Genomic DNA, 27,963 nt, shown 5'->3' with positions numbered 1-27,963 from the left:
CCAAGCCGGTTCTGAAGTGTCCGCCTTGTTGGGTCGTATTCCCTCCGCTGTCGGTTACCAGCCCACTTTGTCTACCGATATGGGTGGTATGCAAGAACGTATTACCACTACCAAGAACGGTTCCATTACCTCTGTCCAGGCCGTCTATGTCCCCGCTGACGATTTGACCGATCCTGCTCCCGCCACCACTTTTGCCCATTTGGACGCCACCACTGTGTTGTCGCGTTCCATTGCTGAATTGGGTATTTACCCTGCTGTCGATCCTTTGGATTCTAAGTCTCGTATCTTGGATCCCCGTATTGTCGGTCAGGAACATTACAAGGTCGCCACCGATGTCCAACAGATCTTGCAGAACTACAAGTCCCTTCAGGATATCATTGCCATTTTGGGTATGGATGAATTGTCCGAAGAAGATAAGCTCGTTGTCGAACGTGCCCGTAAGATCCAGCGTTTCTTGTCCCAGCCTTTCGCTGTCGCTCAAGTCTTCACTGGTTACGAAGGCCGTCTCGTCAAGCTCCAGGATACCATCCGCTCCTTCAAGGAAATCTTGGATGGTAAGCATGACGCTCTTCCCGAATCTGCTTTCTACATGCAGGGTGATATCAGCGATGTCCAGAAGCGTGCTGAAGAACTCGCCAAGGAAATGGGTGGTCAGTAAATTAGCACCAATTTTATTTTATCATTTTTCCCCCCACTTCCATTTGACATTCTCTTCTTTTTTTTTATCCAATGAAACCACAATTGTGATAAAAATGTAAAAAATAAAAATGCAAAAAGAAACAATAGATCATTTTGAAGGTCTCCTTTGTTGAATGGTGGTGACAATTATTTAATTCTGCGGTGTGATCATAATCGGGTTGAAATGGTGAAAATCTTGGATCCTATGTCATTGAAAAATAGGAAGAGAGCACCATTTATTCAATTGAGGAGTGAATGGTTTGTTGGTTGAATTGAAAAAAAAGGGAGATCGACGAGGAGGAAAAAGGCTATGTTATAACTCTACTATATGGACAATAATATTTTTGCAAATTTTTTCTGTTGGCCACAGCATAAAACAAACATCTTATGAAAACAAAAAGGGAAACTAGTATAGAAAGGGGCACCAGGTGAGGATAACAAATAAAAGAAAACGCTATTTGACAATAAATGCCAGTTATGAATGTGAGAAGGAAGAAGCTAAAAATGAAAGAGTTGACTGGATATCTCAAGGTTTTGTCGACGAAAAGGAATTACGATCGTCGTAAAACATGAATGATACATCCAACTGTGACATGCCCACTTGGATAGTGGGCAGATCCAATGGAATGGCCTCTAGAATCGATGGATACGAATTTCGAAGCTGCGAAGAAGCATATGATGGACATCGATAATCGATTTCATCAGCTATACAAAGATCGGTGGGTTTGGATATCACCGAGGTATCTTGAATGGTAGGAAGGGATGCCGGCATTTCTTTCAGAATTGGTGCGGAAATATTGGTGATTTTTGAAATGGGAGCTGGTGTAATGGCGTTGGAAAATGGCTTTGTATAGTTTCCTGATCGAATTCTACTGAGGGTTCGGAAGGACGACGGATTTTCAATGGTGAAAATGGTAGAAGCATGTAAAGGCGAACGTGCCAATGTCAATAAGCAAGCAAGAATCACAAGCACCCACCCTGCTACGACCACGAAGGCTATGCAAAAAAGCGAGTGAGAACAGTCAGAGCAATAATAATGAAAAATTATAACCAACCTAGGATGATTGTAGCATCCACCAAGTTGCAAGCATTATTAAACGTCTGAGCAAATTCTGAATGTGCAAATCGACATGACGAAGATACTATGCACAGCAATCCAGCGCATTGGGCAATTGTCAGGAGTGAAAAATGACGTCCACAAAAGGAAATCATGCAATGGAGAACAGAGGGCGAAGACAAGCGAAAACCAAATGAATTAGTGTGAGAGAAAAAAAATAATTTTGCAAGAAATATGATGGTATTTACCATGAAAGTGAGTCATGACAATGGATGTAGCGGCGGTCCACAGAGCGACGGAGAGAATGCCGACGGCCATTTCAGAAGTGAGCAGCGTTTTCGTGGGAGCAAAAGGGCGACCAGCGACCAAGCGGAAAAAGACGTGCAAATGTAAGCATAATAATAAGGTGGAACACAGCAGTGACGATACACCAAGAATGATCAAAAGGTACTCTTGTGCACCTGCGCGTGAGGACACCAGGCCTTCAGGAGCTTTGCGCACGTATAACAATGCGAGAGAATTGGTGGCGATTACGGCAATACTTGTCCACTGAACAAGGACAAGCAGTCCGATATGGACTGCAGCATCCTTCTTTGTTTTCTGCATTAGCATTCAACTGAATGTATAGGATATGGCACTTTGGGAATTTCCTCTTTATTAGATAAAGTTCCGATGACAGTATTTATATATACATCCATTCGTCTGAAGATCATCACTGGCAACCAACCTCCTGGATTATCAATACTTGCTCTTCCTTCTCTCTTCCTTCCCCCCCCCACCACCCCTGGGTTTTACCATTTTGAAAACAAAAGCAGTAACGACAAAATAATTAAACCGTTTCTATTGTGGCAGCAGCAATAGATTATCATTTGTCATCCGTGACGCTAGCATTTCACCTTGGTAACAAAAGATATATTCATAGCCTAGTATCGTCGCCTAGATTTTTAAAACGCCCTTGTTCATAACAACAAGCGATTTGTGTGGTTACCATGTGAATATGGACGGTATATCGCTTGCGTCAAAGGCATGGTAACATAAAAAAATTGCCACTCACGCGTTGTATGACACGTGCAATACATGGCAGTACGAAGAAGTTGAAAGAAAACGACACAGCAAAAGCTAATTCACCAGTTGCATTAAATTAAAATTTAGACAAACGTCAATATGATGGGTCAGGTTAACATCCGAAGAGGAGATCGTCTCCTATTATGTTTCTAATGAAACTTGTTCATTTCGCTCGTTCATAGAACAGGCGTTTCCATGGATCCCTAGGCAAAAACATTGGCAGTTGTCAATCAGGATCATTGTCTACCATGGTGCCACAAAAGGATCAGTCACACAATTTCAGGGACCTGGATTGCTGAAAGATTTCTTCACCACTATTCACTTTCCCGCCTTTGTCTGTTATTGCGTATAAACACTTTTATGGCATCAATTACCATTGGAACAATTTGGTCTACTGTTTTTTCTTGCCTTGTTTTTTTGTTTGTTACTAATTCCTTGTTATTCCTTGTTATCTCAAAATTGAAACGACGTTGCATGGGCTCAACATATATTTTATGTCGGCATCAGCCGTCTACTGCACGGTTAATTAAAAAAAAAGGACAATAGATGCATGTGGTGATGCAAGATGGCGGACCCTATCCTAGATTCCGTTGCGCAACACGGAGGCTGCCTAAACTTATCTACTGAACCCAATTGTGCTTTCACAGACCTTGATGCATGTCGTGTTATGCCATGTCACTGAGCGTTTCGTATGCGTCGAGGGTACATCAGCGGTTGCTAGGATATGCATTGGAAACAAGCATCGAAGCGTCAAACAATGGAAAGCTGCTTTAAATTAAAGAAAATACAGTGATGGAATGAATCCATCCGATGTTATGAAATAGGGCAGCCCGTTTAGCATGCTATTGGAAAAAGAAAAAACCCCAAATTCCCTATTTTAGCAGAATCGATGCTTTTTCTTTCTTTTAGGCTGCTGTACTACCTTTTTGCGTTTGGTGACACCTTGAATTTTTATTTTGGCAAAAGTCTTCTTTCCTCTTTCCCCCGATTGATCCGACCAAAAAAGTTTTTTTAGCCCCAAAGTCAGGTTCCACTTTTGCATCCTTTGGGGACGGCATGCCTCTCATGGTCATACGGCCGACCTTATTTATCAGGCAAGAAAAATAACAAACATTTTCATGGAGAATACTTGAGAAAGGAGAAAATAAACCATCCATGTTATCCAATGAGAGGATCTCCACGCCGCCGAGTCGTTAAGGGGTCGAGAAGAAAAAAAAAATTAAGGAGTGATTTTCATGAACTTTTTTTTATGAATTTACACGATACAAGAAATAAGAATAATAGTATGAATATACAAATATGTTAACACAAGCGTAAGTAAGTGGTAAAAGTTGAGACAGAAAAATTAAAAAAAAAAAATTTGAATCGACAATTGGAAACAATACGATTCTTCATGAGGGAAGCAAAAAGAACATCAGATAGAGTTTACAACGTTACAGAACGCACTACGTTGTTCACATTGCCCGCTAAGGAAAAAAGAAAAAAACAAACCACCGTAAGTGACATGTTATTTCGTGATAAAATAGCCGACATTTTAGACCAACTTACCGGCATCGGTCTCATGGGGCAAATCCTCGGCGAATCGCCATTCACCATCCACCACAAACTTGAATGATACAGGCGAAGTCTCATCGATCGACACTTGAGCCTGGAAAATATTAGGGTCTTCTTGACTACGTTCCATGGGAATAGAAACTATAAAGATTTGACGAGATAAAGGATCATCAGGATCCAAATGTCACCACATGACTGTGCAATAAGGTCATCTTACCTGCCCAATTGTCGAAGCTGCCCGTCAAGTACACCTCCTTTCCACCGTGAACCCATTTAAACAAGTGAGGTTCACCTTGCGACTGCTTTGCGGATTTCACCGGCGCTTGATTGGTTTCGGGGGTAGCATCAGTAACGACCGGTTGCGTGGTGCCGACGTTGGTAGATCCACTCGGTTGACTGGCAATTGGCTTGCTGGATGCGGCAACGACGGGTTCGGATACTTTAGTATCGGGGACCGGCAATGGCTTATCGTGCACAGATGATCTGTGGGAAGCGGAATCGTCGACTTCAGAAGGAGCGGTCGTTGGCGCACTCTGTTCGGTAAAGATGCTACCGTCGGCATTGGTCCTTTGAGAGGGAGTCTGAATGTCATTCTTGGGTTTCTGTTCTACGGGTGCAACAGGAGCAGCGGCAGTGGTCTGTGCTGGCGCTGTGGTGGTCTTGGTAGCCGAGGAAGCAGGGGCCGCCTCACGGGTAGTCTCAGGAGCAGCACCAACTGACTTCCTTGCCGATTTGGACTTGTGTCCACGAAGAAATCCAAACACTTTTCGAATAATTTCGTTGGGCGATGAAAGTTTGTTTTGTGCCATGATTAATGATTGAATAAATAAAATGAATGATAAGGAAAGAGAGAAAGAAAAGAAATGAAGATGGGAAGCTAAAAAAAAAAAGACCCAGCAAGAAATTAAAAAGGTGGCCAATGAAATAGTATAAATTTTTTTCTTCGTCTCACATCATCGAAAAGCAGAATTGAATTTCCGCCGATTCCGCTCCAATGATTGATCGCGTTACTACGCCGAGTTTTGGTAACCTTACGTTTGGACCACTTGCTTTATCATGGCGGCATCTAGACAAATTGAAACTTGCCCATTATTATGTTGATGATAAAAAGTATTGCCTTTGCGGTATTAGATAAGCCTTGTCGATCAACAATAATGGATTTTGAAACTTAGTGAGTTATTTATAGGCCAATGCGGATCGACTCGGTGCTCAACGATAGGATAAATATCACATCCGGAAGCCGTTCTGCATGCAACATTCAGCATGTGATAACACAGTAACAGCACATCATTCATATAAAGAATACAGAAAAGCCATTTGTTTTTTTTTTCCTTTCTCGATTGATTTCATCAGACCCCGAAAAATTTGCATGGCTAATGGCTACATCTGATAAGACGACTATTTATCCAAGCAATCGATCTTATTCAATTGTTTTTTGAATGAAACAATCTGCAAGATCATAGCCGCTTCAAGGGACATTTTCACCGGCGCAGTTCAGTTTGTAATGATCGACCACCACCATGATTTCTGGGTGGAGGTTACATGAATATCTATAGCAAGTCTGTTGACATGCTTGACATGGCTATGAATATGGAGAAAAGGGTCTGATAATATGAACATGTCGACCACTGACGTTCGTTTAGGTCGCGCTACTAGCCAGAAACAATGTGATTTGAGAAAATTTGGGCTGCCTCATTTTAAAATTTGTACGCTTGTGTCATGCATTTCAGGGTTGTGTCAAAAAAGCGACCACACCCACGTTAAAAAGCTGTTAAGCTCAGGATCGGCTACAATTATTCGGTAGTCTGTAGTATTGCCTGATATCGCTACTCTCTTCAAGGGGAAATGCTGGTGAGAACCATGGTAATCTGCTCAGCAGCTAATGTCATAGAAGCAGTAAATGGTCTATCGCATGACGGCTCTTGCGCTGATTGGTACCATCACTTGATTCATGTAGGGTGCCATTGCTGTTACCCGAATCGGCCCTTGTGTGACAATTACCATACTTGGAATCGAGACGACGAGGTTGTTTTGACTCGCACCGAAATCGTCACATAAAACGTAAACTAGGCGCGGGTCATTCGTCTTTTTCTTGATTTTTTTTTTTTTGTTTTTTGTTGAATTCCAGTTCTGCTGATGCCTATAGCCAGATTTTTTAAAAGCAAGTCCAAACTTCGGAAAGAGCCTGGCCGAGGACCTACAAAAGCAGCCAATGTAGACACTTCTGGGTTTCTATCCAAGCCATTTCCTCCCCTTGAATCACGAGCCAAGTCACCCTCAGACATTCTTGACATAGCCGGATATCCTCGATTTATCCATACCCCACCCGCCCGAGATCAAAAAAATGGCAGCCCTTCTTCTTTGACACCATCCTCCAAACTCTCCTCGAAGAGTAACGAGTCCAAAAGAGTCATTGCAACTACCTTGTCACAAACACCTCCGTCCATGCTCTCTGCCGCAGTGGACGACCCTCCACCAATCACCGGTCCCAAACTGAAGCCCGCTGCAACCCATCCATCCTTAAGTCCAGCATCAAGCGATAAAACGGAAATTGAGCGCACAGCAGCCCGTCATTCGGCGAAACAAGCACAGTCAATCATGTCTAAAAAGATGGATCGGCCGCCTAGGTCGCCCCTTGGCTGCGGCGAAATGCTAGCTGGTGCCAGCACCGATCATGCATTGACAGGTAACGTTGGATCCTCTAGAGCAAACGATTCCATGGCGTATATCGAGGAGGTACCATCGAATGGCTATACTTTCGAGGACGATATGGTCGATGCCAACGGCCAATCGCGCCAATGGAAGTCATCGGATTATCAATTTCTGAAGAATCAAACCGAAATTGCCAAAATCCAGCAGCAATTGCAAGCCTTCAAAAAAGAGCGAGAAGAACGATCGAAACGCGAAGAAGCATACCGAATCCGGCAACAGAAGCTACTTGTCACACTGCAGCAACAGCAGCAGCAGATTGAGCAATTATCAAGGCTTCTTCGTGCTTCTCAGCCAGATGGAACATCACTGTGTTACTCAACCTATGCGAAAGACCATCGCAACTCTGAGCCGTTGCTTACAGATATTGATCACGAAGATGAAGCTGCAGATTTAGATCGAGGATATTCCTCTGACAGAGGTTACTCAGACGAAAACGCCGATTACGATCGAGACCGCGGCTATTATGACGGTTACAATGAACATGGTTTCAATGATGAAGATGCCAACAGCGAGCAATTTTACGACGCACCCATGGATAACGACTACTGGGCGCGACCGTCATACCGTTGGGCTGGCCATCCTTACAATAACCATCCTATGTATCGGAAATATTATGATGAATACCCTCAATATGCTTCACGCCCTATATACCGTGAACAGTGGAATTATGATCTTCCGTACAACTATTTACCCAAGCGCGCATCCTATAGTGGACCCGAAAGCTCCGGTTACAGCTCAGATGATGATTATGATTCTGTAGACGATAGCAGTGTTCCCTATTACGACCCAGCCTGGGATTCACCAAGTGCGAACAACTGGCCAGACGGCCCTTATACCCGCGATCCCCGATCTTCTGGTTATTCTTACAGATATGGTCGACCAAAATATCGAACATCGTCCATCTACAGTGAACCTAATGCATACAATATGCCTTTTGAGGAAGACGATGAACACTCTACGTTTCAGTCAACCGTCTCTGCAGCCGCTGCCGCCGCGCGACCCAGAAGCATCCTCAAGTCACGAATACCTGACAAACGGCTCTTATGACTCGTGGTATCCATGCCTCATGAAATTTCTTTCGGTATTGTTGAACAGGGCAGTCGGTTGCAGTTTATCCAAAAACCATCAGAGACTCAAGGTTTGAAGACATGCGTTCACATCCAATTGGAACGAAAGAAATCAAAGGGCATGGATGATAAAGAAAGGGAAACACAAAACACAGGTGTTTTGGTGGAGGATATTCCCGTGGAAGGGGTCCAATCCTTGGATAACACAGTGCTTGTACGACCCGTGGAGGAGGAAGAATGGTCCTACTTGCAGAGCATGACAAATGGAGAGATATGGCAAGCCGTAAGGGAACCGGAAATGGAGGTACAAATGTGAGTTGATCGATTCAGAATCAAGAGCAAAAAAGCTCAACAGTTTGAATCAAATAGTGGAAACGACTCTTTTAGCCAAACAAAAATCCCATGATTCATTAATGAATTTAATATTGTAAGTAAAAATCGTTGTAAGTCTTGAACCCCAAATAAAAAATAAGACACAAGTATAAGCGTATAAAAACAGTAAGGGCTACATGATACAGCAATCGGTCATATCCTTTTGCACCACCTTTTTAATGGCGGACCAATCACTGCGGCAAGATGCAAACTCGAACAAATCTTCTATTCGGAAAAGGCCTTGGTATCGTTCCAGATCATGGATTACACTCTTGATATCCTGTGCCGAAGAGATGATGTAAATGTTGGCCAAACCCTTCAACGCTAGAAAGTAGGGCGTCACTGCCTTTTGCCGCAAGGAAGCAATAAAATCATAATACGCATTCATGTCTCTGCAAATAGACGGCCTTTCGTCAGGATCCAGTTGTATTCATGACACTTTTTAAAAAGGACTTACGCAATATATCGAAAACCTCCTTGCTCATTCACAGTTTGATTCTTCAAGTGCTTGCACAGGATCCTATATCCTCATATTAGCTTAAATAAATACGAAAATGAACTGTGTCACCACATACTCAAAGAAGCGTCGACCAATTTCGCTAAAGAATAAATCCATGGTGCTTTTCTCGGCTGCTCCGTTTAACATGCTGGTATTGGTTTTCAAACATCGAATGGTATCTTGGCAAGCCTAGAGTAAACCGATTCTGGATCAATAAGCGGTTTCTTTTTTTTACATTCACGCTTCATGGTAGGCTACCTTGGTAGGCTTGAGATCAATGGCGAAATCGGACGGATTGTAATCATCGGGGCGCTGCTCGCCCACAAGGATCGCTTCCACTTGAGCCAGGAGCACCTGTAAAAAGTAGTTAGGTCTACCAGTGTTGAGGCAGCAGAGGTGCATGCAGGTTTTTTTTTTTTTTTTTTTTTTTTTTTTTTTTACCTGGATACCTCGGTCCATTCCATGCGCAACCGAATCATCCAGAATACGCTCAAAGGTTTTCTTTTCCTTGTTGACATCGTTCATAAAATCCATCTTGTCAATATGTTTCGTCTACGAACAGATCACTTATTAGTAAACGAGCCATGACAACGGGTACAGCGTTGACTCACAATTTCTTCATCATAGTACAGCTGAACCATTTGTTGAATGACATCCGCCACGTGAATCAACTCAAAGAACTCAGTCAATTGCGGAACTTCGTCGTTGTTTGCTCCCAGCGCTTCTGTGTTTGGTTTATAGGTGGACAATCGTCCGCATGCTCTGATGATTGTATATCAGTTTTCGGGTGAATCTGGTTTGACTCAAATCATCCTCTTGCTTACCGAGTAAACGCTGGCTGAATGTGTTCTGTGCTCAAAGATTTTAAAAGACGAACAAAAATCTGCTCATAGGTCCGTTGGCTACAAACGACCGTCAATGAATTTATCACTGCAGAAAATGTTTCTTACATGGAATAGATCCTTACATGTCACTCTTCATTCGTCCAGGAAAGCCAATTCTGATGAATTGCTGTACCCTTCGTTCGGAATCCTTGTTCACGTGAATTAAATGAAGAGACACTTCCAAGCTTAGCAGGTCCTGCATCAAATTGAGTTCCTGCTGCGCATCTTCCAATTCATCTCTCAGTTCTTCGCCCTTGGCTTGGACATCCGGTGAAGAGGCGAGGGTTTCCTTGGACGCATGTTTGGACGAGGGCTGCGAGTGGGCTGAATCAGCAGTTGATTTTTGTGATAAAGAGATGACAGAATTGGCTTTGGCTTGCCGTGAAAGTGTCATGGATGATTTTGGTGTGGAAGGTGGCGTAGAATGAGGAGTGCCAGTGGCAGAATCGGTTGAAGCGATAGTGGATGAACGTTTGCCTTTGGATTTGATGGAAGCAGCATCGTCGCCTTTGCTGGGTAGGGTGCCAGCTCTCTGGAACGGCGAAGCGATAGTGGTGGCAGCGGTTGATACAAGATCGACGGGAAGAGCGATCACCTTTTTGAACGCTGAAAGATAATTTCTGCGCAGCAAGATGAGACACTATAGCACATATCTCAGGCTAGTGGATGACCTACCTTTTAAATGTTTCACGGGACTGATTGCTTAATCGCGTAGCATCTTCTCGTCGTATTCCCGAACGACTACTCTATAAACCACAGATTAATACCAACGATATCTGTTTTCTTTTGCGAACCCGGCTTCTCAATATGCTTACCCAGGCAGCAATACTGTCGGCGCATTCTTCCTCTACATAAGATTTCTCTTCGTACAGATAATCGTCAAGGAAGGGTAAGAATAATTTGAATAGTAGATTGACTCCTCGTTCCTTGTCAATGGGTGTGGGCATTTCTTCGTTTGTCAGTTCTTCCACTAGACGGCGAAGTGCATCCAGTACTTTTGACATTGTATGTAAATACAGACGGGTATCGTTGTTATGAGCCGTAGCTAGTAATTGGGCGACGTATTCTGCAATCTTGTATCCATCGTTACATTCAAAGAAAATGACATGATTTCGTTATTTTCTCATCCGCTTACCACATCCTCAAAAACACGATCGGTGAATGTGTAAAATACGTCGACGGTGTCCGGAAACACTTGGGCAATAATAGAAGATTGTTGTTTCAGCTCGTCAGCAATCAGAGAAATAAACCTTTCGAAAGGATCTAAATCCGAAGGTGATGTGCTGCAAAACAGCATTGGTCAGCAATCGAAGGGAAAAAAAGCACTTTTACATCCATTGCAATGCCTACACAAAATTGGCGTCCGCTTTGAAGGGGTTATCGAAAAAGATGGGATGCTTCTGTACAAAAGTTTGAGTGCAAATGGATCCACCGTTTAACGCAATAAGTGCATGTGCATAGGTCTAACGTAATCATCACATGAACAACCAGTATTCTTCCATTCCATATCTCATGATGACGAACAATTACCTTCATATCCGATAAATTATGTACATCGTAAGCCAGCTCGAATTCGTGTAATGAAGCGCTCTCGAAATATTGGCACAATGCTTCCACCGCTTCGTTGATCTACACCCCAGGACACGATCAACACGATGGCCCGCCAATAAATTACATCCCTCAAACAGAGTGACCCTCACCTGCTTGTAATCCTCGACAATACAACATGCGCCTAATCCCCTCAACATGTTCAATATCTTGCCACATTCTTCCGGTTTGGAACCGTAGTCTTTGAGGATCTTTGATTCCTTGTGTCGCTGTCGAAGATCAAGGTAGTAAGGCAATAGTCGGGTATACAATTCTTTGAACTGTTCTCGGGCATGACCTGTGGACTTGGCTCTCGATCGGGCATTGTAAGGGTCGGTCGACATGCCGGGTATTAACGCATTCAGCGGTTTGTTGTTGATATAAAACGATGTCTCTTTGTCGATGAGGGATCCCTTGTCGTTGGATTCATCTTGTAGTGGGCGACGATTATAATGAGATGAACGCACGCAACACTGAAGACGTCCTGCTCGACTATGTTTTTTTCAGCTCACCTAAAATAGTCGCCAAGTAACCGGTATCAAAACGTAGCATGGTACGCAATTTATCGTCCCAAATCTCATCGTCGTATATTAGGACTTTGAAGCGTCTGGACACAAGTGCAGCATTAGCAAGTGAAGGAACAGGTAGGAATTGGAAGGCCCGAATCCAAATGTCGGGAGGCAGCGTGCGAGACGGTTTAGCGACACTGGTAGGTTGTAAAGGCGCTTGAATATTATCGACGGACGAAGGCAGAGAATCATCTATATAACTCATGGTTATATAGCCAGTGTAAAATACTATACTAGGTTGCCGACGAACAAGAAGGGTGGGTTGAACTCTATTGGGGAAATAAGCCAAGCACTGCGAATCGGTATTTCAAATCCGCAAAAAAAACTGTCTGCGTGGATGAACAATTTAGGCGTTCGTGCATTGTTAAGCATTAAGCACATTGCCTCTGATGCTCATAAAGTCTTTTAAGACGGGACCCTACATGGAATGCCTCATTTCTCACCGAATCTCTGATGATATGACTAGAATTGCCACCACAACCAATATTCATCATTTTGGATGGTGATTGGCTGTCAACCATCCCTGCAGCATGAAGACGCGCGAAACCCCTTTTATCTGGTTTTGGCATCCAGAAAGGCTCATTTTTGGGGGGGGGGGGCACTCCGCAGCTTATGCGCATCCAATCAAGTCTGTAAACTAAAATGTATCTACTTCCAGTCAGTCATCTATGGACCAATATGCTTTTCAACTTTTCGCGTCCTTCTTTGGTGTCTTTTTCGCAAACAAAGTTTCCTCGATGCATTTGGCAGTGATTCGAACCGGTTTCGGAATCAACAGTTCAGGTTCGGTAAAAGCGACTCCTGCGCAAGTTTCAAGACAAGCGTATCTGCTGTATAAGCGCAGAAGATACGGCAATGTCATGAGGAGTACTTCATTGATTGGAATTAAGAAGGGTTCATCCTTTTTCGCATGATATCGCTGTACAAGCGGTGCTTGCCTTTATTTAACAATCGAGCCACATCCGAAGTGGAGACGGGAGCTATGATCAGGCTTGATGTTAAAGCTTCTTGACAAGATCTGAAGCGTCTTCTTTGTGTTTTTCTTTCGTTGGTCAAAGCGGTTCATTCAGTCGCCTCACTTGCATTGTCGAGTTTCTGCTCCCTTGACGACTGATTCAGGTCTTGAGCAATCTAAAGGAGTGACGAGATTTTAAAGTGCGAAGAGCAGCTGTAATCGCAGTGGCATCAGGAGATTAAATCCAACAAAGAAGTGAAAAAGGGCAAAGAATCGTCGATTTGGCTTTTCAGGTCCCACGTGACGGCAACGAAGATATTGTTATTTGGGACTGGAAGATTAGCAAAAACGACTCCATGGTTACACTACTGCAGCAGTGGAGCTGTATCTTTCCCATAAATACATGTGCCCAACCAAACTCTTTTCACTATAATCAGCCGAATCCAATGCAATTTACTATACCTTCTCTCAACTTCCGTCATCTTTTTGATCACTATGTCTTTCACTTTTTCTCACCAATAGAAGCTTGTTTCGTCCAATAGCAAGCAAACTCTATAATTTTAACTCGCTATTTAAAGGTATCGTGATTTCCTTTTTTGTAAGATAGTGAAAGCCAACTTGATAACTGTTTCCAAGATCACCATCCATTCAAGCACCGGGGAAAACAGTCGAACAAGCGCAACGGGGGATGGTGACAACCCAAGTCACACGGTTCCGCACTAAATATGGCAACGTCAGGAAAAAGTCCGTCATTTTCTGGTCTCCCTCTTTGCGTGCTCTTTCGTCCTTTTTTCTCTTTTTTTCCACTCCGTTCCTTCTCATGAGGGTGTTGCAAAAACTCGGCGCCATCGTTGAATATTGGTCATTCGACTTTCCTCCGGGACATGAGACGAATTTCGAAGATTCCCTAGGTGGTGCCTGGTAGGGTTGGATTTGCACGTGGAGCCTTTAAATTTATAGTTCTGACGTTTTTTTTTCTGCCTTGCATTTTGCTTTTTTTTTTTTGTTTTGGCCCCCCTTGGTTTCATTGTAATTCGAATGAATCTAGGTATATCTCACCGGCTCATCATGCATTAGAGTTCGTGATTTTGGTACCACTGTTTTTGGCATTGACTCTTTTTTTTGGTTGGCGCGCGTTTGGTCCTACGTAAGGATTTGTTTCGCACTACTTTGATCTTTTAATTTTTGTTACTAAGTTACGTTGGGATGCAGGACGCGAGCTTTTCAACTACTCAACAGCCCCTTACCAACGGTGAAAGCATCCCTATTGGAGAATATTCTCTTGTTCCTATTGGTGCTATCGTTGGGCGTCACAATTGTTCACAAGGCTTACACGGAAACCCTTTTATTTCTCTTCCAGGTACGTTTGCAACGTTACTTTGGTCGACAGGGCCTGCCATAAACAGTGATTTTGTGTAGCCTTGCCATGCTAGTGCCTTTATTTTGATCATCATTATGGGCTGGCCCTCTTCTTGGAATCTAATGGTACCCCGACTTTTGTTCAACATTTACCTTCATACGCTTTGGGGGGCCATCTTGGCCCTCGTCTTCCCCGATCTTCGGGACCACGATATGTTTGGTGAAGTGGCCAATTTCTTCCTGGGTAAGCCGTCACACATGCTCTAGGTGTTTTTCCGATATTCATCCGGCTCCATGCTGTGTAGAGCATGCCTTGATTCTGGTCGTTCCATTTTATCTACTGACCACCGGTCGCTACGTCGTCCTGCCTCCGTCCGTCGACATGGCACTTTTCAGTTTCTTCCTCTATGCCGCCTATCACAGTCCTATTTTGCATCTATTATCGCTGACTTCGGGATTTAATCTGAATTATGTGCTTGTCCCTCCTGCACGTGAGTGATCATCTTTCCTATCGCTGTTTTCTTTGCCGAATCTTTGTTTAACCGTCGAATTTTTTTTGTCTCGTGTGCATCTATGCGTGCAGTGGGATTCCTTATTTCAGCTGGTCCATGGTATCGTTTCATCATGTACATGGCAGCACTCATCAATATGTTCCTTACGCGATACGGGTTGGTGGAGATCTTGTTACGGCTCACGATTGAAAAAGAGAAAACAGCCTAAGATAAGGAAAAAGACAGACATTACACATCTTACAACCCATCAGGACTCCCACCAAGTCGTTCCTTCACTCAATCATCTAGACAACCATCTTCCAAACCTACAGCTTTTTTTTCTTTTTCCATCCATAGATGATCTTTTAAAGAAGGGACCAAAGAGAACCAATGGATTACTTGCATTATTTCACCAAAAACCAAAAAAGATACATTCTAATAGATTATTATTTCGTTCCACACCGCACTACTACCACTCCTCCTTTCTTTCCATCCAAGGAGCACATCCGTGAAGGTTTCTTTTTTGCCTTTTTTTTTGCCCCTTCCGCACCTGTTTCTCCTTGGTCTTTCAAGACATATATCCAAACATCATAAAACTCCTTGCATGCGACAAAAGTTTTCTTTTTCGTCTTTTTCTTTCCTTTAGCATCATCGCCACAGCTGCCGATTGATCTTTTTTTTTTTCTGAAAAAAAAAATATTGCACGAAATTTTTATTATAATTAAACTCATGGCGCCAAGCGAGACTTCTGTACTCGATTTTACTTTGTGGTCACCACCTCAGTTTGATGCCCTGGACTCTTTCGGAGATGATTTAATCCAGCAATTCGACAGCAAACGTTCGTTGATACGAGGGGAACTGGATCTTACACTAGAGGTAAATAGAACAACCTTGGTTCATAGCTACATGACCCAATGAATAGAGTAAAAAAGTCCCACTGATAAATGGAAGAAATCCACTTTTTGTTCATTTATAATCGTATGGTAACACTCATCCTTTTTCTTCTAGGGCCCTGAATCTGCTCCTCTTTCATCCTCGAATGTCTCGGTCGGAGAAAAAGACGTTGGTGAAGACCATGCCTCGCCGTTGGACATCAACAAGGATAATATTTATATCAGCTGTTTCTCAACCGAAGTTGCCGCCCCAGCGGTAGTGGAACAGAAGCAAGAACCGGTTCCTAGTCCACAAATCGACGAGGACGATCAGTCATCCATCAATGAGGAAGTGCACAGTTGCTATGAAGAACAAGAATCTGTGGACGAAAGAGAAGAAAATCAAGCTCCAGTTGATGAAAGTATAGTCAATGAAAGTGCCGTCAAGGCAAATCAAGGGGAATATCATGAGGAACCTACTCCCTCGTCTACCAATGCTTCGACTCTTCTTCACCACGGTGCAAACTCCGTAGAAGAGAATCAGGCTATGCAAGCCGACCATGATTATGATGAACCAACAGAAGAGGATACCGCACCTCCTTACCCCACAGCTGTAGGAGGAAATGCAGAACCTACCACAGCCATCACCACCATTACAGCAATTGTAGACGAAACACCCACGACACCCACCTTGACTGACTCAACGCCGGTAACGGCCCAGGCTTCACCAACCAAATCCAAAAAGAACCTGCTACGTAAATCCTCGGCCTTTCTTCGACAAAAAATGATGGCGAAATTTACGGTGAAGGACCAGGATGCAACCACACTTCCTCCCCTTTCTGTCTCACCCTTGCCCGTCGATTTAAGTGGCAATGGCATACGACAGTATCCGCCGAAACCGCTTCAATACTCTCCCGTCGATCCACCCTCCGAAGTACTTGAACCTTCCAACCCGGATCTCGACGTCTCTTCTTCTCACAACCGCCAATCTATGCCAGCGCCTAGCAAACAGACGGGCAATGACTCCCCTGCACTTCGACGATCGTCGGAACCACTGCTTCAACAAAAGAAACGGCGCTCCTTTTTCCGTTTCTTCACGTCTACAAACAAATAATACCCTAATATCATTCCTTTACTTCTGCTCTTGAGTCCTTTTTACTATTTCTTTCTTGGATTCCCTTCATTTTCATTTTTTTAAGTTATTTTTTTTTCGCCATTACTTTGTCGGCAATAGTTTGATCTTTTTTTTTTCTTCTTCTTCTTCAAGTGATAGTGATACGATGATAATAAGTTTAACGATGCAAAATATGCTAATAATGATTATTTGGACTGTGATTGGGATTGCAAATTGTGATGATAATTGTTTTAACGATCAAGTGAGTGAAGATGAGGTTGGTGATGACGATGGCTGCCCCCAAACCTGCCACAGCTTTTCGCTCAAACTGGCATTCCATTGACGACGACTCAGCCCATTTCGGGTAACATCCCTTGCCAGCAACCTGCCTTGTGTTGTCGATTGGCTGGCGAGCGCCTTTAGGAGCGCATGCGGAGTAGGATAGGTTTTGATCAGGGCCAGCGCTTTCTCGGCGCTCACACCGCGAATCTTCATCAGCATACGCATATATAAATCCTGCAAGATAGAGGCACCGTATTTGCTGTTCAGTTGGTTATATACAGGATACGAAATGGCATGAAATTGTCCGGGTTGGTTGTACTGTTTTTTGAGGTCAGAGTAGTTTTCTCGACTGATCAAATGTTCGGGAATCCTGTACAGCGTAACACCCTGTACACATGCATTTAACATATTTATCGCTGAAAAACATGCTCATTTTACGTCATACCTGATATTTCTTTTCTACCATTTTAGTTACGTTCACAAGGTAACTGATGGTATCATCGATCGTAGCAGTTCTTTTTAGAAAAAACCCATCCATCACTTGCGTCGTCGACATGGCCGACTGGATGGCCTGAGCGCCAAAATTGATTGCTTCTTCTTTGTTATATTCTTCGATAATATAGATCACTTTTTCTGCCCCCGACCGCCGCAATCGTAGCTAAAAGAAAGAAGAAAAAATAGAACAAGTCAGTCTCTGTAAAATTCCATCGTTACCAATAATCTTGGCTTATTGCAATTACAATAAACGAATCCCATATTAAGGGGGGATCCCAGATAGATCTACCTTTTGGTCTTGAAATCGTCCGTCTTTGATGCTACTGATTAAATCGTCCATGCGTTTACGCTCCACAATAAAGTCAAGAAAGATTTCCTGACTGGGATTGTTGGACCCTTTTTCACGTGCAACCCAGATAACATCGCCCAGCTCCAAGCTACGCTTGACAACATTGATTCCTTTATCCTTCAGCTTATCTTGGATGTAGTCTCGATTGCTTCGCATTTTAATTTCTCGATTGTCTAGCACCAGCAGAATCTCGTAATCATCCGGTGCCAAAGACACCCATCGAGTGGTGCTGCTCAAGTGGGACATTGAAACTATTGAGGTCTGTGAACTTTCCATCTCTTCGGATATATCAACCGCTCCGCCACCCGTCAAAGAATGCCCCTTTGCTGGTACATCGACCTGAGGTATTGTTGAGTCATCCTGTAGCCCAGGGCAGAAGGGTGTGGCCAAATCTTCAGCTAGGTATCCCACATAGGTATGATTGGTATCAGGCTGCGCATTCATTATACATGTTACCCATGGATGACTCTTTTGTTGCGCTGAAAATCGGATCTTGTACGCCAAGCAACCACGGTTTTCTACTAGTCATATTAGCAATCCTTTTCTACCGAGTTGATGGATCACTTGTTTGAAACATACCATCAATGGCGATCTCTGCTTGATGAATACGAGCCACAGCATGATTGTCAGTATCCAGATAAGTGTATTTCAGTGCTTCGGTCGGTGGAACCTGGCTCGACGATGTAGATAATTCTGGATCCTCTTGAACTGGGTCTATTACGGGCAAAGAAGATAATGGTGATAAGGGCGGCAGACTAGGCGATGGAGAAGGAGATGAAAGCACAATAACATTGTCGTCGTTCTCTCGCTGTGCAGTAGCTACAGGCGATAATGTGAGATCTAGTGATGGGTATAAGGAATCGGAACCGAATGTCGGGGAAGATAAAACATTGTCGCGATAGCGATCCACAGAATGCAATTCCCGCTCCAGTAAATGAGGTTGAGCTGACGGTACATAGGGCGTTTGCTGAGGCAACGAATCGAGGGCGCGGCCCTTGCCTTTAACAATTTTGGATGTTGCTATCCAGTTTTCATAACTTTCGAGATCTGTATGGGGAGCAAAAGGAGAAAGCGACATGCGCTGGTGGGTATTTTTCGAGGATGAAGCTTGTTCGGTTACAGATAGCGATGTAGAAGGTTTGGATGGGAGGTGGACCGCCTCTGCATTCGTTGTCCGGTTGGCGGGACGTTGCCTAGTGGGCAAAGAAAGTCGTTGATGGGGAAACATGTCATCTAGCATGGTTGATAGACTCGTTGTGCCGAGAGAGGAACGAACGCTAGTAACTGACGTAGTGCTTGCGATAGATGCTGATGGTCGTCTTTTGTCTTGAGGATCAACCGAAATCCGAGGGCTAAGATCGCTATAGGTTCCAATATCCTTTGGCTTTGCTGACGTGTGTGGTTTGGCAGATGCAGCATGATCAGATGGTCGTGAGGACGTGCTCTCAGCCGCCACGCTCTCTCTTTGCACAGATGAATTCGTGTTTTCTGCTAAAGATAGCAATGGCGATGGTTGTTGGTTTGTGTATTTGTTGGGATCCAATACGTACAGACTGAGATCAACATCGTCATGCGTATCCAAATCGTCATCATCGTCATCGTCGTCGTCTAGATCCCGGCCAGAACGACGCGGAACTCGAGGCATGGTCGTTCCTTGGTCCGCATGGGGACCGGAGTGTCTTTTCAGGTGCTTCGCCATCTCATAGCCTGCATCGGTGAGCATGTACTTGGCGGGCACTCCATTTTTCCAAACATATTCTTTGTTCAACAACGTTTTGATGCTATGCCATGCCGTGTAGCTTTTGCCCGGTTCTGCCAAATCGTAAGATGTATCGCAGTGATCTTGGGCTTTCCACATGATTTCTTCTTTTGTTGCTTGAGGCTGATTATTCTCTTTGAAATCCAGCAAAGCAAGCAGGATCCCATAGGCACCGGTACGTAAACGTGGTACGTACGCCTTTGATGTGGTGCGACGTTTCTTTGGTGTTTCTGCTGTGGCATCGTTGTCTCCATTCGCGTCATTCCGTCGCCTCTCTGAATTTAGTTATGTGTGAGGTTATCAAATGCCCATTGCAGAATATGTTTACGCGTACTTTTTACTCTGGTGGGAATCGGCAAATCATTCTCTTGGCAGTGTTGAATCATGCGTTTCTCCAGACGTGCCGTAAGTGCTGGGCCAATGCCTTTCAATTGCTCGGCTTCGGAAGGGTGCGCGAATGCAATGGGACATTTGGTAATGGAATCGTAGGCCTTTTTGTACGTGTAAAAAGCCTTGCTCTGCAAAGCTTTCGCCTCCTCGAGCCATTCACCAAGCCAACGCTGCAAAAGTGGATTGGCACATTCCTCGCGTTGGAGGACCATGGAGTTTGGACGATCTGAAACGGAGACAGAAAAAAAAGGTGTCGGGAAGTCGAAGAAAAAAGGGGTGGGGAGGGGAACTGCGGTCAAAATTTTGGAACATCAACAGAAAATGTTACAGTAATGTTTTATTGACGTTGTGAAAATACAAGGACTTTTAAAAGTCCAAACAAAAAATTGGAGAAATGGGGATTATGATATCAAGAGTCAATAGAGAAAGGTATCATTCATTGTCTGAATAAACATGTTACGCACATAGTTTGACCACAAACGATCACCGGCCAAATCACCTTGCACCATGGTTTTAGCCAATTGGAAGAAGCTTTCGGATGTCAGGTCCTTTAGACCGTACTCTTCCCCTGTTTCATATTCTATTTGATATTCAAGTGGCTCGTTCGGATGCTTCTCTTCCCAGTCAGTGATATTAGCGTAGTATTGCGTGTAGCCAAGCAATGTGCCGTAGGGTTTCTGGTCTGGCCGTTGGGAGTAAGGGTTATCGTTGATTTCGTATCGGTATACGCGAACTCCAGGATAATAGACGGGTAGGATGGACGGTATCACTTGGATAGCGACAAGAGGAGCCGATTGCAAATTTGCCATGTCCTCAATATCGTCAATGGCCTCATACATGCTACGAAGCCAGTCCACGTATTTTCCAACATTACGATTGACGTCAAAGTGGCCGTGGCTGTCGTCGTCGATATCATCTTCCAATAGACTGAATTCCGGTGTTTGGCTGTCGGTGGTATAGTCTCGGCCGTCGTATAAGAGAAAGTGATCCATATTGAGATGACCATACAAATGGCTGGCAATCACATCTGTATAGGCCGAAGCAATACGAAGATACTCGCGCAAGCATGTGTTGCGGTAATCGCGAGGTGAAGGAGGGACATGCCCCATCACATAAACTGTAACACCGTCGCGGCGTGCTTTTGCCAGCTCGTCTTCAAACCATCGGATATGATCACGAGCTGCACCTTCCGAAACACAGTTTTTGACGGCCTTGTTTCTGCTAAAGAAGTACATTGTATTCAACGATAGGACTCGCAATCGTGGAGCAATATCGACTGCAAAGTAACCGCCTTGGCGAAACACCGGGCGTTGGTCCACAGGAATCCAGGGCCGCCATAAGCGTTCATAAAACGTGAGAAGGTCGGCATCCGTCCTGTTATCATCCAGTCGGTTGTGAGGATACACGTCGTTGTTACCGATACAGGGGATGAGTGGAATGCGGCGAGACGGGCGCCAGAAGGCTTCGATCATCATATCGGTTGCTCGCTGGTTAAGGTTATAAACCTGTTTTCGATTTCGTCTGTTTTTCTTGTCCCAATCATGTCTGATGACAAAACATGACAAGAAAGATTCAGGATCGGTACATGAAAAAAAATTGGACAAGAAAGAAATAAGGTTATTAGACGGAAAGATCAAAAAAAAAACCCCTTGCATTGTGACTGAAAGGCATAATATGATTGGCAAACCTTGCATTGTCACCTGTCCATATCACGAAATCTAGTTTATCACCCCATTCACGGCCGATCCAATTCAACGTTTGCTGGATCAGTTCGACAGGAGCGTCACACCGTTCCCCTGGCGCACCCAGCAATCCCGCCACTTTCGGCTGTTTCATTTGGTGGTACAAAGCTGGCAAACTGTGACAATCCGAACGGACACTTGCTCCAGGAACATAGTCCTCATCCATCTTTTTATCATATATATTAGTTTCAGTGTTTTTGACGTCCACTAACAAAGATAAAAAAGGGGGCTTTTGACGACCAACGAAAAATGGAAAGATGGGGATTACTTGAAAGAAGTGATCGACATACATGAAAATCGGTAATATGCAGAAAGTAACCGTATCTTTTGAAGGGTGCCGGCGGTCGCACTTGACCATGATGCCAAGCTGCGGTATAGGACATAATCGCCCGCGTCTGCACACACAGCTGCTCAAATGGAATCGGCTGGAGATACCATACAAACGCAAAAAGGATGCCAAAGATGATGATTCTATATAACATGTGGAACAGAAGGAAGTGCAAGAAATGGTGACAGAACGGTTTTTATGATTTTTTTTGGGCTAAATAATAGTGACTTTTAAACACATGACACAAAAAAGAAAGCACCGCCTCTTACATCACTGCTTGTCAATATCAGGTCTTCATGAAGTTTCTCGTACTCGTACATCTTTTATTTGTATATTTGTGTGTATATCCCGTCGCTCACTTTATTTGTCTCTCTAAACAAAACATGTTTTATCTTGTGAACCCGGTATCCCTATGCATTCAAGTGTTCCATTATATCTTACCTCTTGACATCAAAAAAGACGACACTGTGGCAATTCTCGGTTTTGACGTCTATTTTGGAATAAGTCCCTGGACTTGAGTAATTTTTTTTATTTTTACCTTTACCTCATGCTGTTTGCCGTATATGTGGCTGAGAACCCCCACGACCTGTTTGAGTCATTTTTGCCCTATCATCCACTTATTCTTGCCTCTCCCCTTTGTGAGTGCAAAATAGAGATATCAACCAATGTGATAAACTCTGAATAGTCACGTTCTTATCAAGTGAGTTTATCAGCGAATATGTCTTTTTAAGTTTGCAGTATAAAATTTTGCAACTCATAAGATGGGCTTTATTTTTTTGGATTCACTTATGTCTCTGGTGAATGGATAATGAACGGACAAAAAAGCCATTGCTAATCATATAGTGTATGACAAGAATGCAATATTGTTCCACCATTTTGTACACAATACGCGATCTTATTCATTACATTTATGGAGTGCTGTCTGCCACAAACCGGCGATTGGTGCAATGGCTACTCAATTTTCTGTCTTTGAATTCCGTTGCAAGGGGAAGCAAAACCTTTGGATCCAGCCACACACTTGGAGGGGACTTGCAAAGAAGAAGAAAAAATTTACAAATTTAAAGTCCGCGTAGCTACGCCACGTCACTCAAAGCCACCGAAAAAAAATTTTTGATTCATTTTTATCAGCAACGGGGTGGCAGACCAGGTTGTTTCCTCCTCTCTTTTCGATCACTTAATTCCAATGGCTCCCGTCAAGGCTACTCCCACTGCTGCCAAGAAGTCCAAGTTCGTTATCGACTGCTCCGGTCCCGCTAACGACAAGATCTTCGATGCTGCTGCCTTCGTAAGTTATCACTACTTCATCCTATCTATTTCTGCTTCACGCTGTTAAAAGAATGGTTCACTCATCGTCGTTCGCTTCTTTTTTACTTTTACAGGAGAAGTACCTTCATGACCGTATCAAGGTTGAAGGTCGCACCAACAACTTGGGCGAGGCTGTTACCATCACCCGTGGTGCTGACAACAAGATCACCGTGGTTGCCAACATTGCTTTCTCCAAGCGCTACTTGAAGTACCTCACCAAGAAGTTCTTGAAGAAGAACCAGATCCGTGACTGGCTCCGCGTCATTGCTACCGACAAGCAGACCTTCGAGCTCCGTTACTTCAACATCGCCAACGATGAGGAAGCCGAGGATGAGGAATAAGCGTTGTTTTTTAATAAAAAAACAAATTGCTTCAGCATGGGTGAGATGAGAACGAACCCGCTGAGCAAATTTTTTGTTGCTCACAAATCACAATCTCTGTGGATGAACGCATGTTGCGCATTCGAATGATCCGTCTTTTGTTTTCGACCCGACTGTTTTCCTTTGAGTTGACTAACGTGGAGTAGGTGGCTTTTTCCAAATTAGCCAGGTTTGTTCGAATTTTTTTTTTCTTCGGAGTGGGATTCGGCGAACAATACTACAGTGAATGGCTTTTTCCTCCTGCCAAAAGTCAAAATGATGAATTTACAAAACTTTTCCTTATCTACATTGCCTGATCAATTGTGAAGTGAAAACTTGTTTCTGATACTTGACTTAAATTCACTGGGGTCTGGGCGCGACGATGGCTGTTGTACATGGTGATGGGGGGTGTTGGCACGCAACAGTTAAGAATAAAACAAAATAAAAAAAGCAATTCATTATAACGAGATTTTGTTGCTATTCTAGTGTAGATATCTTTTTTTTTCTTCGCATTAATGACTGCAGATGGGAGGTATTGCCTGCCTAGTTAAAATTGTTGCTGTGGAAATTGCTTTTCTGAAGCATAAATTTCTATTGCCTTGCTAGGTTGCAAGTCCAACTCGTCCCAGCTGTGTGGGAACAGAAATTGGATAGCTGGTAATACGTTTCATTTAGAAATGTACCTCTTAATGAGGGTCAACGTCAATTACGTAAAGAAAGGCAAAATATGAGTTAAGATGCGCGGCAGTATCAGCACTTTTTTGCGCACGGGGAGGGGATTCCTTTTATCCAACTTTTTTTTTCAATTGTAGAATTCGTGGAAAAAGCCTTCCGTCGGAGATCAAGAATTTCGAACAATGTCTGCATACATATTTTCCCTGATGTGATTTTTCGACAACAAGTGGTAGTTGATTGCAATATCTTCTGATCTACAGAAGATTGAATACGTGCCTCTTATGAAGAATCTAAACTACCAGCACCTCCACGTCGTAAGTGGTAGATTCGATAAAGCGCAGGTTTTAAAACAAATCTCAAGGTAATGGACGAGACCACTTTTTCACCGGTAAATTTGTTTATGCGCAGAGGTGGATCATGTTGACAACACAAAACGTTTCAAATGTTGGTTTGTGCTGTATATTGCCTTGAAACTTGTCCTGAACATGGAATTCCGATCAATGATAACAAAGGTTTTTCACTTTGCTCCGTTACTGTCAAGATCAATCTCGCCATTTGATAGCCAATGTATCCCAGAAAATAACTAACCTTATCTGGGCAATGCATCGTTCCCGTGAAAATTTGTTTCAGGTTTTTTTTTGGCCTTTGCCATTCAAAATACAATGTAATTATTACTATGTAGTTTCTTTTTTGTTCGCAAAACATTGGGCGGATTAAGTGGACCCCTTTGCTCGGATGTTATTCTCCGGTTGTTGCCGGAAAGGAAGAACGTATTGAAAGAAAAAGGTTTAGAATTTCGTGGTTACGACTTTTTGAAAAAAAAACGTCACAGCAAAAAGCCCGCTCTCGTAGCTCCAATTTCCAGGAAACCGACATTGTTGTCAGTGCCCCGAACAATACTTCTGTATTTTTTTGAATTTTATTTTTCTACTTGTTTATTGCCTCATTTCGAGAATGCAATTAAGACATTATCCTGTCTGCTATGCTGGGATATTCATACTGCTTTACATGGCTCTAAGTAGTTCGTTTGCATCGGCAGCGGGATCCTTACCTTCCATTGCAACCAAGACACCGACCCACTTTCATTCCACAACCACATACTCGCAACCAACAGCGCTGGTCGCTTTGGTGAAACGGGACGATGGTCATGATGACAAGACGAAGGATGCAGATGATGACAAGAAAAAGCATAATGACGGTGACAAGACCAAGATCACCAGCCCAACTGAAGCCAAAAAGCGTACCAGTATTGTGAGAACAGAATCTGACCATGGTGGAGGGTCCACAGTCGTTGAAAGCGTCACCACCATTATTATTATCACGAGCGATTCCCCGGATCAAGTCTACCACGACATGGGTGATAACGGCACTTATGCTCGCCAGCGAGAACCGTCTTCCGAAAGTCCTATATCAGATCCCAATCAGGAACGCGACCAGCAGCGCCTGGAAACCGATCAGCATAATCTGCATACCTTACTGGTCGTGGCATCAACCATTGGCGGCACCTGTGCCGTTGCCGTCATGGTGACCTTGATTCTTGTTATTCGGAAACGGTCGCTTAAAAGGCAAAACCAAAAAGACGACATTGAGCCTTCTGGCAACGAGAATGCTCACGGTCCTTCCGGTTACGAACTCACCACTTATCCCAGTAATCGTGTCGGCCCCGGTGGTCATGCAGGTGTTCCAAATACGTTCTATGGTCCCAACGAAGCTGATATGCCGCACCTTTCCACATTACCCATGCCATCGGCTCCACCTGCCCCATCTGAGCTGATTGGGACCATATCACCTTTTGACGACCAGCACGCAGTGGCTGTATCGAATTACGGCAGCCACTCCATCCATTCGCCCATTGTACCGGACGATACGATTGTCACCCCTTCCGCACCGTCAGCCAAAGAATTCACCGATGTGCAAGAGACTCGAATGAATTGTGGGGAAAGTTCGTCAGCGGCCGGAGTTTCGCCACGTTCACCATGTCCTCACTGCGACATGCACTCGCCACAATTTACCGACTTGCCTAATGTACCACCACCCGCATATACGCCCAGTGCGCCACCTTTTTATGCGTTACCCTTACCCTCTCAACAACAGTCCTTTGATGAACGTCATCACTAGACTTTAGACCTGCATTGCACTTGGTATCTTCCCATTTTTTATTTTGTTTATCCCAGAAATCTCCATTCCATCAACCTATTCTATGCCCTTTTTTCTCTTCTATTGCTTATCCCGTTGTTTGTTTTTCTTTTTCTTCTCTCTCACACTTTCCTCTATTTATTGTATTTTTTTTCATCGCATTTTGCCACATTAGCTCACTGTATACCCATAAACAAAAAAGTTTTAGCATGACACTCTTTAAATGATCGTTTTTTTGGTGCTTTTTGCTGTGGTTCTTGATGACAATGTTCGGCATAAAAAACAAATGCGGATATTTGCAACAGATTATCTTCGCAGAAAACCGTCGTACTGTAAGCAATATGAGTCAATGGGCAGGTTACACAGAACCGTGCAGAGTGCATCAGATGGACGTCAAATTCACTCATTCGGACCACTGTGGATTGCTTACACTGATAAGAAAGGAAATGAAACTTGGCTCGTGAATTTACCATCCAATAAATACATAATCCACAGATAGATGGTCGTTTGCTTTTAATAATTGAATGTTTACCGCGAAAAAAGAAAAAAAAGCACGATGATACACTTATTTGGACGAAAATTGCCTTTTCGAGAACGAGTTGTTGCAGATTCCTCTCTTCCTCGGAATAGCGTTGAATCATCCTCCAGGTAAATTTATAATCAACAAATGCATTACCACTGGTAACGCAGCAGAACCAGAAGATAGGAGACAACCACATCAAGGAAATAATGTATGTATCGATATATCTTAAGCAACCAGTTCGTCGAACCCATTGATCGACCGTTACTCACAGGTCTCCATTGGGCGATCTTATTCTCAGTTTAATTCCGGATGTCCGAGACTATGGAGGAAATGACAGCTGAGTTTCTATATCATCTAGCATATTCCATGTGTGTTTGGCGTTACAGAGAGGAGCTATCACATCGCCAATAGCAGAAATGTCATATACTTGAACGAAGAAACCATATGAGAAAAAAAATCACAGTGAAAAAGAAACAATATATTGTCATAGGAGTTGTGTATTTTAAAATAACAAAAAAAAAAAGGTAATCATTCATCGCCGAAAGAACGGCCCGTGTTTTGAACTCGTGAACAATCTGGAATCCCAATTCCTGCTAAATCGCTGGCGGGACCTGTGGCTGTGGAGGCGCATTCCACCGAAAATTTCCTCCCTAAGCAGTAAGCGTGACAGGATGACTCACTCCGTGTTGTCATGGCTACAATATTGCAAGTCCTATCTCTTTAAAATTTTGATACATCTGTAACACAGAAACGCAGTTTACAGTTCCAACCGCAGCAAACAATAT

The 27,963-nt window shown here is 43.6% G+C and overlaps 12 protein-coding genes across 12 annotated transcripts; 6 read left to right on the top strand and 6 right to left on the bottom strand.

Annotated features, from left to right (window-relative positions):
- Nucleotides 1–848: 848 nt before the first annotated feature.
- On the bottom strand, nucleotides 849–1,920 carry BYT42DRAFT_575357 (uncharacterized protein). The gene is made up of 2 exons (XM_051568960.1): nucleotides 1,734–1,920; nucleotides 849–1,674 (listed from the first exon to the last, which is right to left on the bottom strand). The coding sequence occupies exons 1-2, from the start codon at nucleotides 1,888–1,890 to the stop codon at nucleotides 1,205–1,207; spliced, it is 627 nt and encodes a 208-aa protein (XP_051421443.1). The 5' UTR covers nucleotides 1,891–1,920; the 3' UTR covers nucleotides 849–1,204.
- Nucleotides 1,921–4,068: 2,148 nt separating this feature from the next.
- Nucleotides 4,069–5,495, bottom strand: BYT42DRAFT_575353 (immunoglobulin E-set). Its single transcript, XM_051568959.1, has 4 exons — nucleotides 5,390–5,495; nucleotides 4,572–5,231; nucleotides 4,349–4,495; nucleotides 4,069–4,266 (listed from the first exon to the last, which is right to left on the bottom strand). Exons 2-4 carry the CDS (start codon nucleotides 5,161–5,163, stop codon nucleotides 4,226–4,228), a joined length of 780 nt encoding a protein of 259 aa, XP_051421442.1. The 5' UTR covers nucleotides 5,164–5,231; nucleotides 5,390–5,495; the 3' UTR covers nucleotides 4,069–4,225.
- A 995-nt stretch (nucleotides 5,496–6,490) lies between these two features.
- BYT42DRAFT_615357 (uncharacterized protein) lies at nucleotides 6,491–8,520 on the top strand (the record flags this gene model as incomplete). Its single annotated transcript, XM_051571952.1, has 3 exons — nucleotides 6,491–8,082; nucleotides 8,167–8,437; nucleotides 8,503–8,520. 3 exons carry the CDS (start codon nucleotides 6,491–6,493, stop codon nucleotides 8,518–8,520), a joined length of 1,881 nt encoding a protein of 626 aa, XP_051421441.1.
- A 118-nt stretch (nucleotides 8,521–8,638) lies between these two features.
- Nucleotides 8,639–12,249, bottom strand: BYT42DRAFT_500051 (exocyst complex component Sec10-like protein; the record flags this gene model as incomplete). Its single annotated transcript, XM_051564678.1, has 16 exons — nucleotides 8,639–8,897; nucleotides 8,963–9,025; nucleotides 9,081–9,193; nucleotides 9,263–9,358; nucleotides 9,446–9,556; nucleotides 9,616–9,766; nucleotides 9,829–9,906; nucleotides 9,972–10,146; nucleotides 10,360–10,508; nucleotides 10,564–10,634; nucleotides 10,704–10,961; nucleotides 11,024–11,171; nucleotides 11,239–11,351; nucleotides 11,419–11,517; nucleotides 11,589–11,905; nucleotides 11,988–12,249. The coding sequence occupies 16 exons, from the start codon at nucleotides 12,247–12,249 to the stop codon at nucleotides 8,639–8,641; spliced, it is 2,463 nt and encodes an 820-aa protein (XP_051421440.1).
- Nucleotides 12,250–13,375: 1,126 nt separating this feature from the next.
- BYT42DRAFT_393384 (TMEM164 family-domain-containing protein) lies at nucleotides 13,376–15,328 on the top strand. Its single transcript, XM_051563364.1, has 7 exons — nucleotides 13,376–13,577; nucleotides 13,636–13,920; nucleotides 14,048–14,146; nucleotides 14,212–14,359; nucleotides 14,419–14,602; nucleotides 14,664–14,849; nucleotides 14,942–15,328. The coding sequence occupies exons 2-7, from the start codon at nucleotides 13,688–13,690 to the stop codon at nucleotides 15,076–15,078; spliced, it is 987 nt and encodes a 328-aa protein (XP_051421439.1). The 5' UTR covers nucleotides 13,376–13,577; nucleotides 13,636–13,687; the 3' UTR covers nucleotides 15,079–15,328.
- BYT42DRAFT_393385 (uncharacterized protein) lies at nucleotides 15,329–16,929 on the top strand. Its single transcript, XM_051563365.1, has 2 exons — nucleotides 15,329–15,725; nucleotides 15,858–16,929. Exons 1-2 carry the CDS (start codon nucleotides 15,579–15,581, stop codon nucleotides 16,833–16,835), a joined length of 1,125 nt encoding a protein of 374 aa, XP_051421438.1. The 5' UTR covers nucleotides 15,329–15,578; the 3' UTR covers nucleotides 16,836–16,929.
- Nucleotides 16,900–20,322, bottom strand: BYT42DRAFT_535155 (uncharacterized protein; the record flags this gene model as incomplete). The annotated part of the gene is made up of 5 exons (XM_051565468.1): nucleotides 16,900–17,504; nucleotides 17,563–17,775; nucleotides 17,902–18,479; nucleotides 18,541–19,995; nucleotides 20,049–20,322. 5 exons carry the CDS (start codon nucleotides 20,320–20,322, stop codon nucleotides 17,094–17,096), a joined length of 2,931 nt encoding a protein of 976 aa, XP_051421437.1. The 3' UTR covers nucleotides 16,900–17,093.
- Nucleotides 20,323–20,410: 88 nt separating this feature from the next.
- BYT42DRAFT_393365 (Metallo-dependent phosphatase-like protein) lies at nucleotides 20,411–22,667 on the bottom strand. Its single transcript, XM_051563363.1, has 5 exons — nucleotides 22,622–22,667; nucleotides 22,450–22,552; nucleotides 22,143–22,393; nucleotides 21,798–22,018; nucleotides 20,411–21,655 (listed from the first exon to the last, which is right to left on the bottom strand). Exons 3-5 carry the CDS (start codon nucleotides 22,332–22,334, stop codon nucleotides 20,527–20,529), a joined length of 1,542 nt encoding a protein of 513 aa, XP_051421436.1. The 5' UTR covers nucleotides 22,335–22,393; nucleotides 22,450–22,552; nucleotides 22,622–22,667; the 3' UTR covers nucleotides 20,411–20,526.
- BYT42DRAFT_575333 (uncharacterized protein) lies at nucleotides 22,450–22,892 on the top strand. Its single transcript, XM_051568958.1, has one exon. The coding sequence runs from the start codon at nucleotides 22,477–22,479 to the stop codon at nucleotides 22,696–22,698; it is 222 nt and encodes a 73-aa protein (XP_051421435.1). The 5' UTR covers nucleotides 22,450–22,476; the 3' UTR covers nucleotides 22,699–22,892.
- Nucleotides 22,893–23,372: 480 nt separating this feature from the next.
- On the top strand, nucleotides 23,373–23,808 carry BYT42DRAFT_465258 (ribosomal protein L22e; the record flags this gene model as incomplete). Its single annotated transcript, XM_051563504.1, has 2 exons — nucleotides 23,373–23,465; nucleotides 23,560–23,808. Coding segments are annotated over 2 exons (342 nt in total), but the record flags the coding sequence as incomplete, so codon positions are not given.
- Nucleotides 23,809–25,387: 1,579 nt separating this feature from the next.
- Nucleotides 25,388–26,734, top strand: BYT42DRAFT_393313 (uncharacterized protein). The gene has a single exon (XM_051563361.1). The coding sequence runs from the start codon at nucleotides 25,474–25,476 to the stop codon at nucleotides 26,635–26,637; it is 1,164 nt and encodes a 387-aa protein (XP_051421433.1). The 5' UTR covers nucleotides 25,388–25,473; the 3' UTR covers nucleotides 26,638–26,734.
- BYT42DRAFT_393314 (uncharacterized protein) lies at nucleotides 26,735–27,474 on the bottom strand. The gene has a single exon (XM_051563362.1). It carries the CDS (start codon nucleotides 27,372–27,374, stop codon nucleotides 26,832–26,834), a length of 543 nt encoding a protein of 180 aa, XP_051421432.1. The 5' UTR covers nucleotides 27,375–27,474; the 3' UTR covers nucleotides 26,735–26,831.
- Between the last annotated feature and the right edge of the window lie 489 nt (nucleotides 27,475–27,963).

Source organism: Radiomyces spectabilis, assembly GCF_025331425.1.
Source record: "Radiomyces spectabilis strain NRRL 2753 chromosome Unknown BYT42scaffold_9, whole genome shotgun sequence".
In the NCBI taxonomy this organism is placed as follows: domain Eukaryota; kingdom Fungi; phylum Mucoromycota; class Mucoromycetes; order Mucorales; family Radiomycetaceae; genus Radiomyces; species Radiomyces spectabilis.
This window is presented reverse-complemented; position numbering and strand designations above follow the sequence as displayed.

Coding starts and splice junctions, on each gene's coding strand:
- BYT42DRAFT_575357 (XM_051568960.1), bottom strand. CDS start 1,890: ATGATTTCCTTTTGTGGACGTCATTTTTCACTCCTGACAATTGCCCAA. Junction 1,675..1,733: donor GGATGCTACAATCATCCTAG/GTTGGTTATAAT, acceptor TTTTTTGCATAG/CCTTCGTGGTCGTAGCAGGG.
- BYT42DRAFT_575353 (XM_051568959.1), bottom strand. CDS start 5,163: ATGGCACAAAACAAACTTTCATCGCCCAACGAAATTATTCGAAAAGTG. Junction 4,496..4,571: donor CAGCTTCGACAATTGGGCAG/GTAAGATGACCT, acceptor AAATCTTTATAG/TTTCTATTCCCATGGAACGT. Junction 4,267..4,348: donor GCCCCATGAGACCGATGCCG/GTAAGTTGGTCT, acceptor TTTTTTCCTTAG/CGGGCAATGTGAACAACGTA.
- BYT42DRAFT_393384 (XM_051563364.1), top strand. CDS start 13,688: ATGGTGACAACCCAAGTCACACGGTTCCGCACTAAATATGGCAACGTC. Junction 13,921..14,047: donor GATTCCCTAGGTGGTGCCTG/GTAGGGTTGGAT, acceptor GAATGAATCTAG/GTATATCTCACCGGCTCATC. Junction 14,147..14,211: donor TGGCGCGCGTTTGGTCCTAC/GTAAGGATTTGT, acceptor GTTGGGATGCAG/GACGCGAGCTTTTCAACTAC.
- BYT42DRAFT_393385 (XM_051563365.1), top strand. CDS start 15,579: ATGGCGCCAAGCGAGACTTCTGTACTCGATTTTACTTTGTGGTCACCA. Junction 15,726..15,857: donor AACTGGATCTTACACTAGAG/GTAAATAGAACA, acceptor TTTTTCTTCTAG/GGCCCTGAATCTGCTCCTCT.
- BYT42DRAFT_393365 (XM_051563363.1), bottom strand. CDS start 22,334: ATGTTATATAGAATCATCATCTTTGGCATCCTTTTTGCGTTTGTATGG. Junction 22,019..22,142: donor TGCATATTACCGATTTTCAT/GTATGTCGATCA, acceptor TATGATAAAAAG/ATGGATGAGGACTATGTTCC. Junction 21,656..21,797: donor TGGACAGGTGACAATGCAAG/GTTTGCCAATCA, acceptor TTTTGTCATCAG/ACATGATTGGGACAAGAAAA.
- BYT42DRAFT_575333 (XM_051568958.1), top strand. CDS start 22,477: ATGAAGTTTCTCGTACTCGTACATCTTTTATTTGTATATTTGTGTGTA.
- BYT42DRAFT_393313 (XM_051563361.1), top strand. CDS start 25,474: ATGCAATTAAGACATTATCCTGTCTGCTATGCTGGGATATTCATACTG.
- BYT42DRAFT_393314 (XM_051563362.1), bottom strand. CDS start 27,374: ATGTGGTTGTCTCCTATCTTCTGGTTCTGCTGCGTTACCAGTGGTAAT.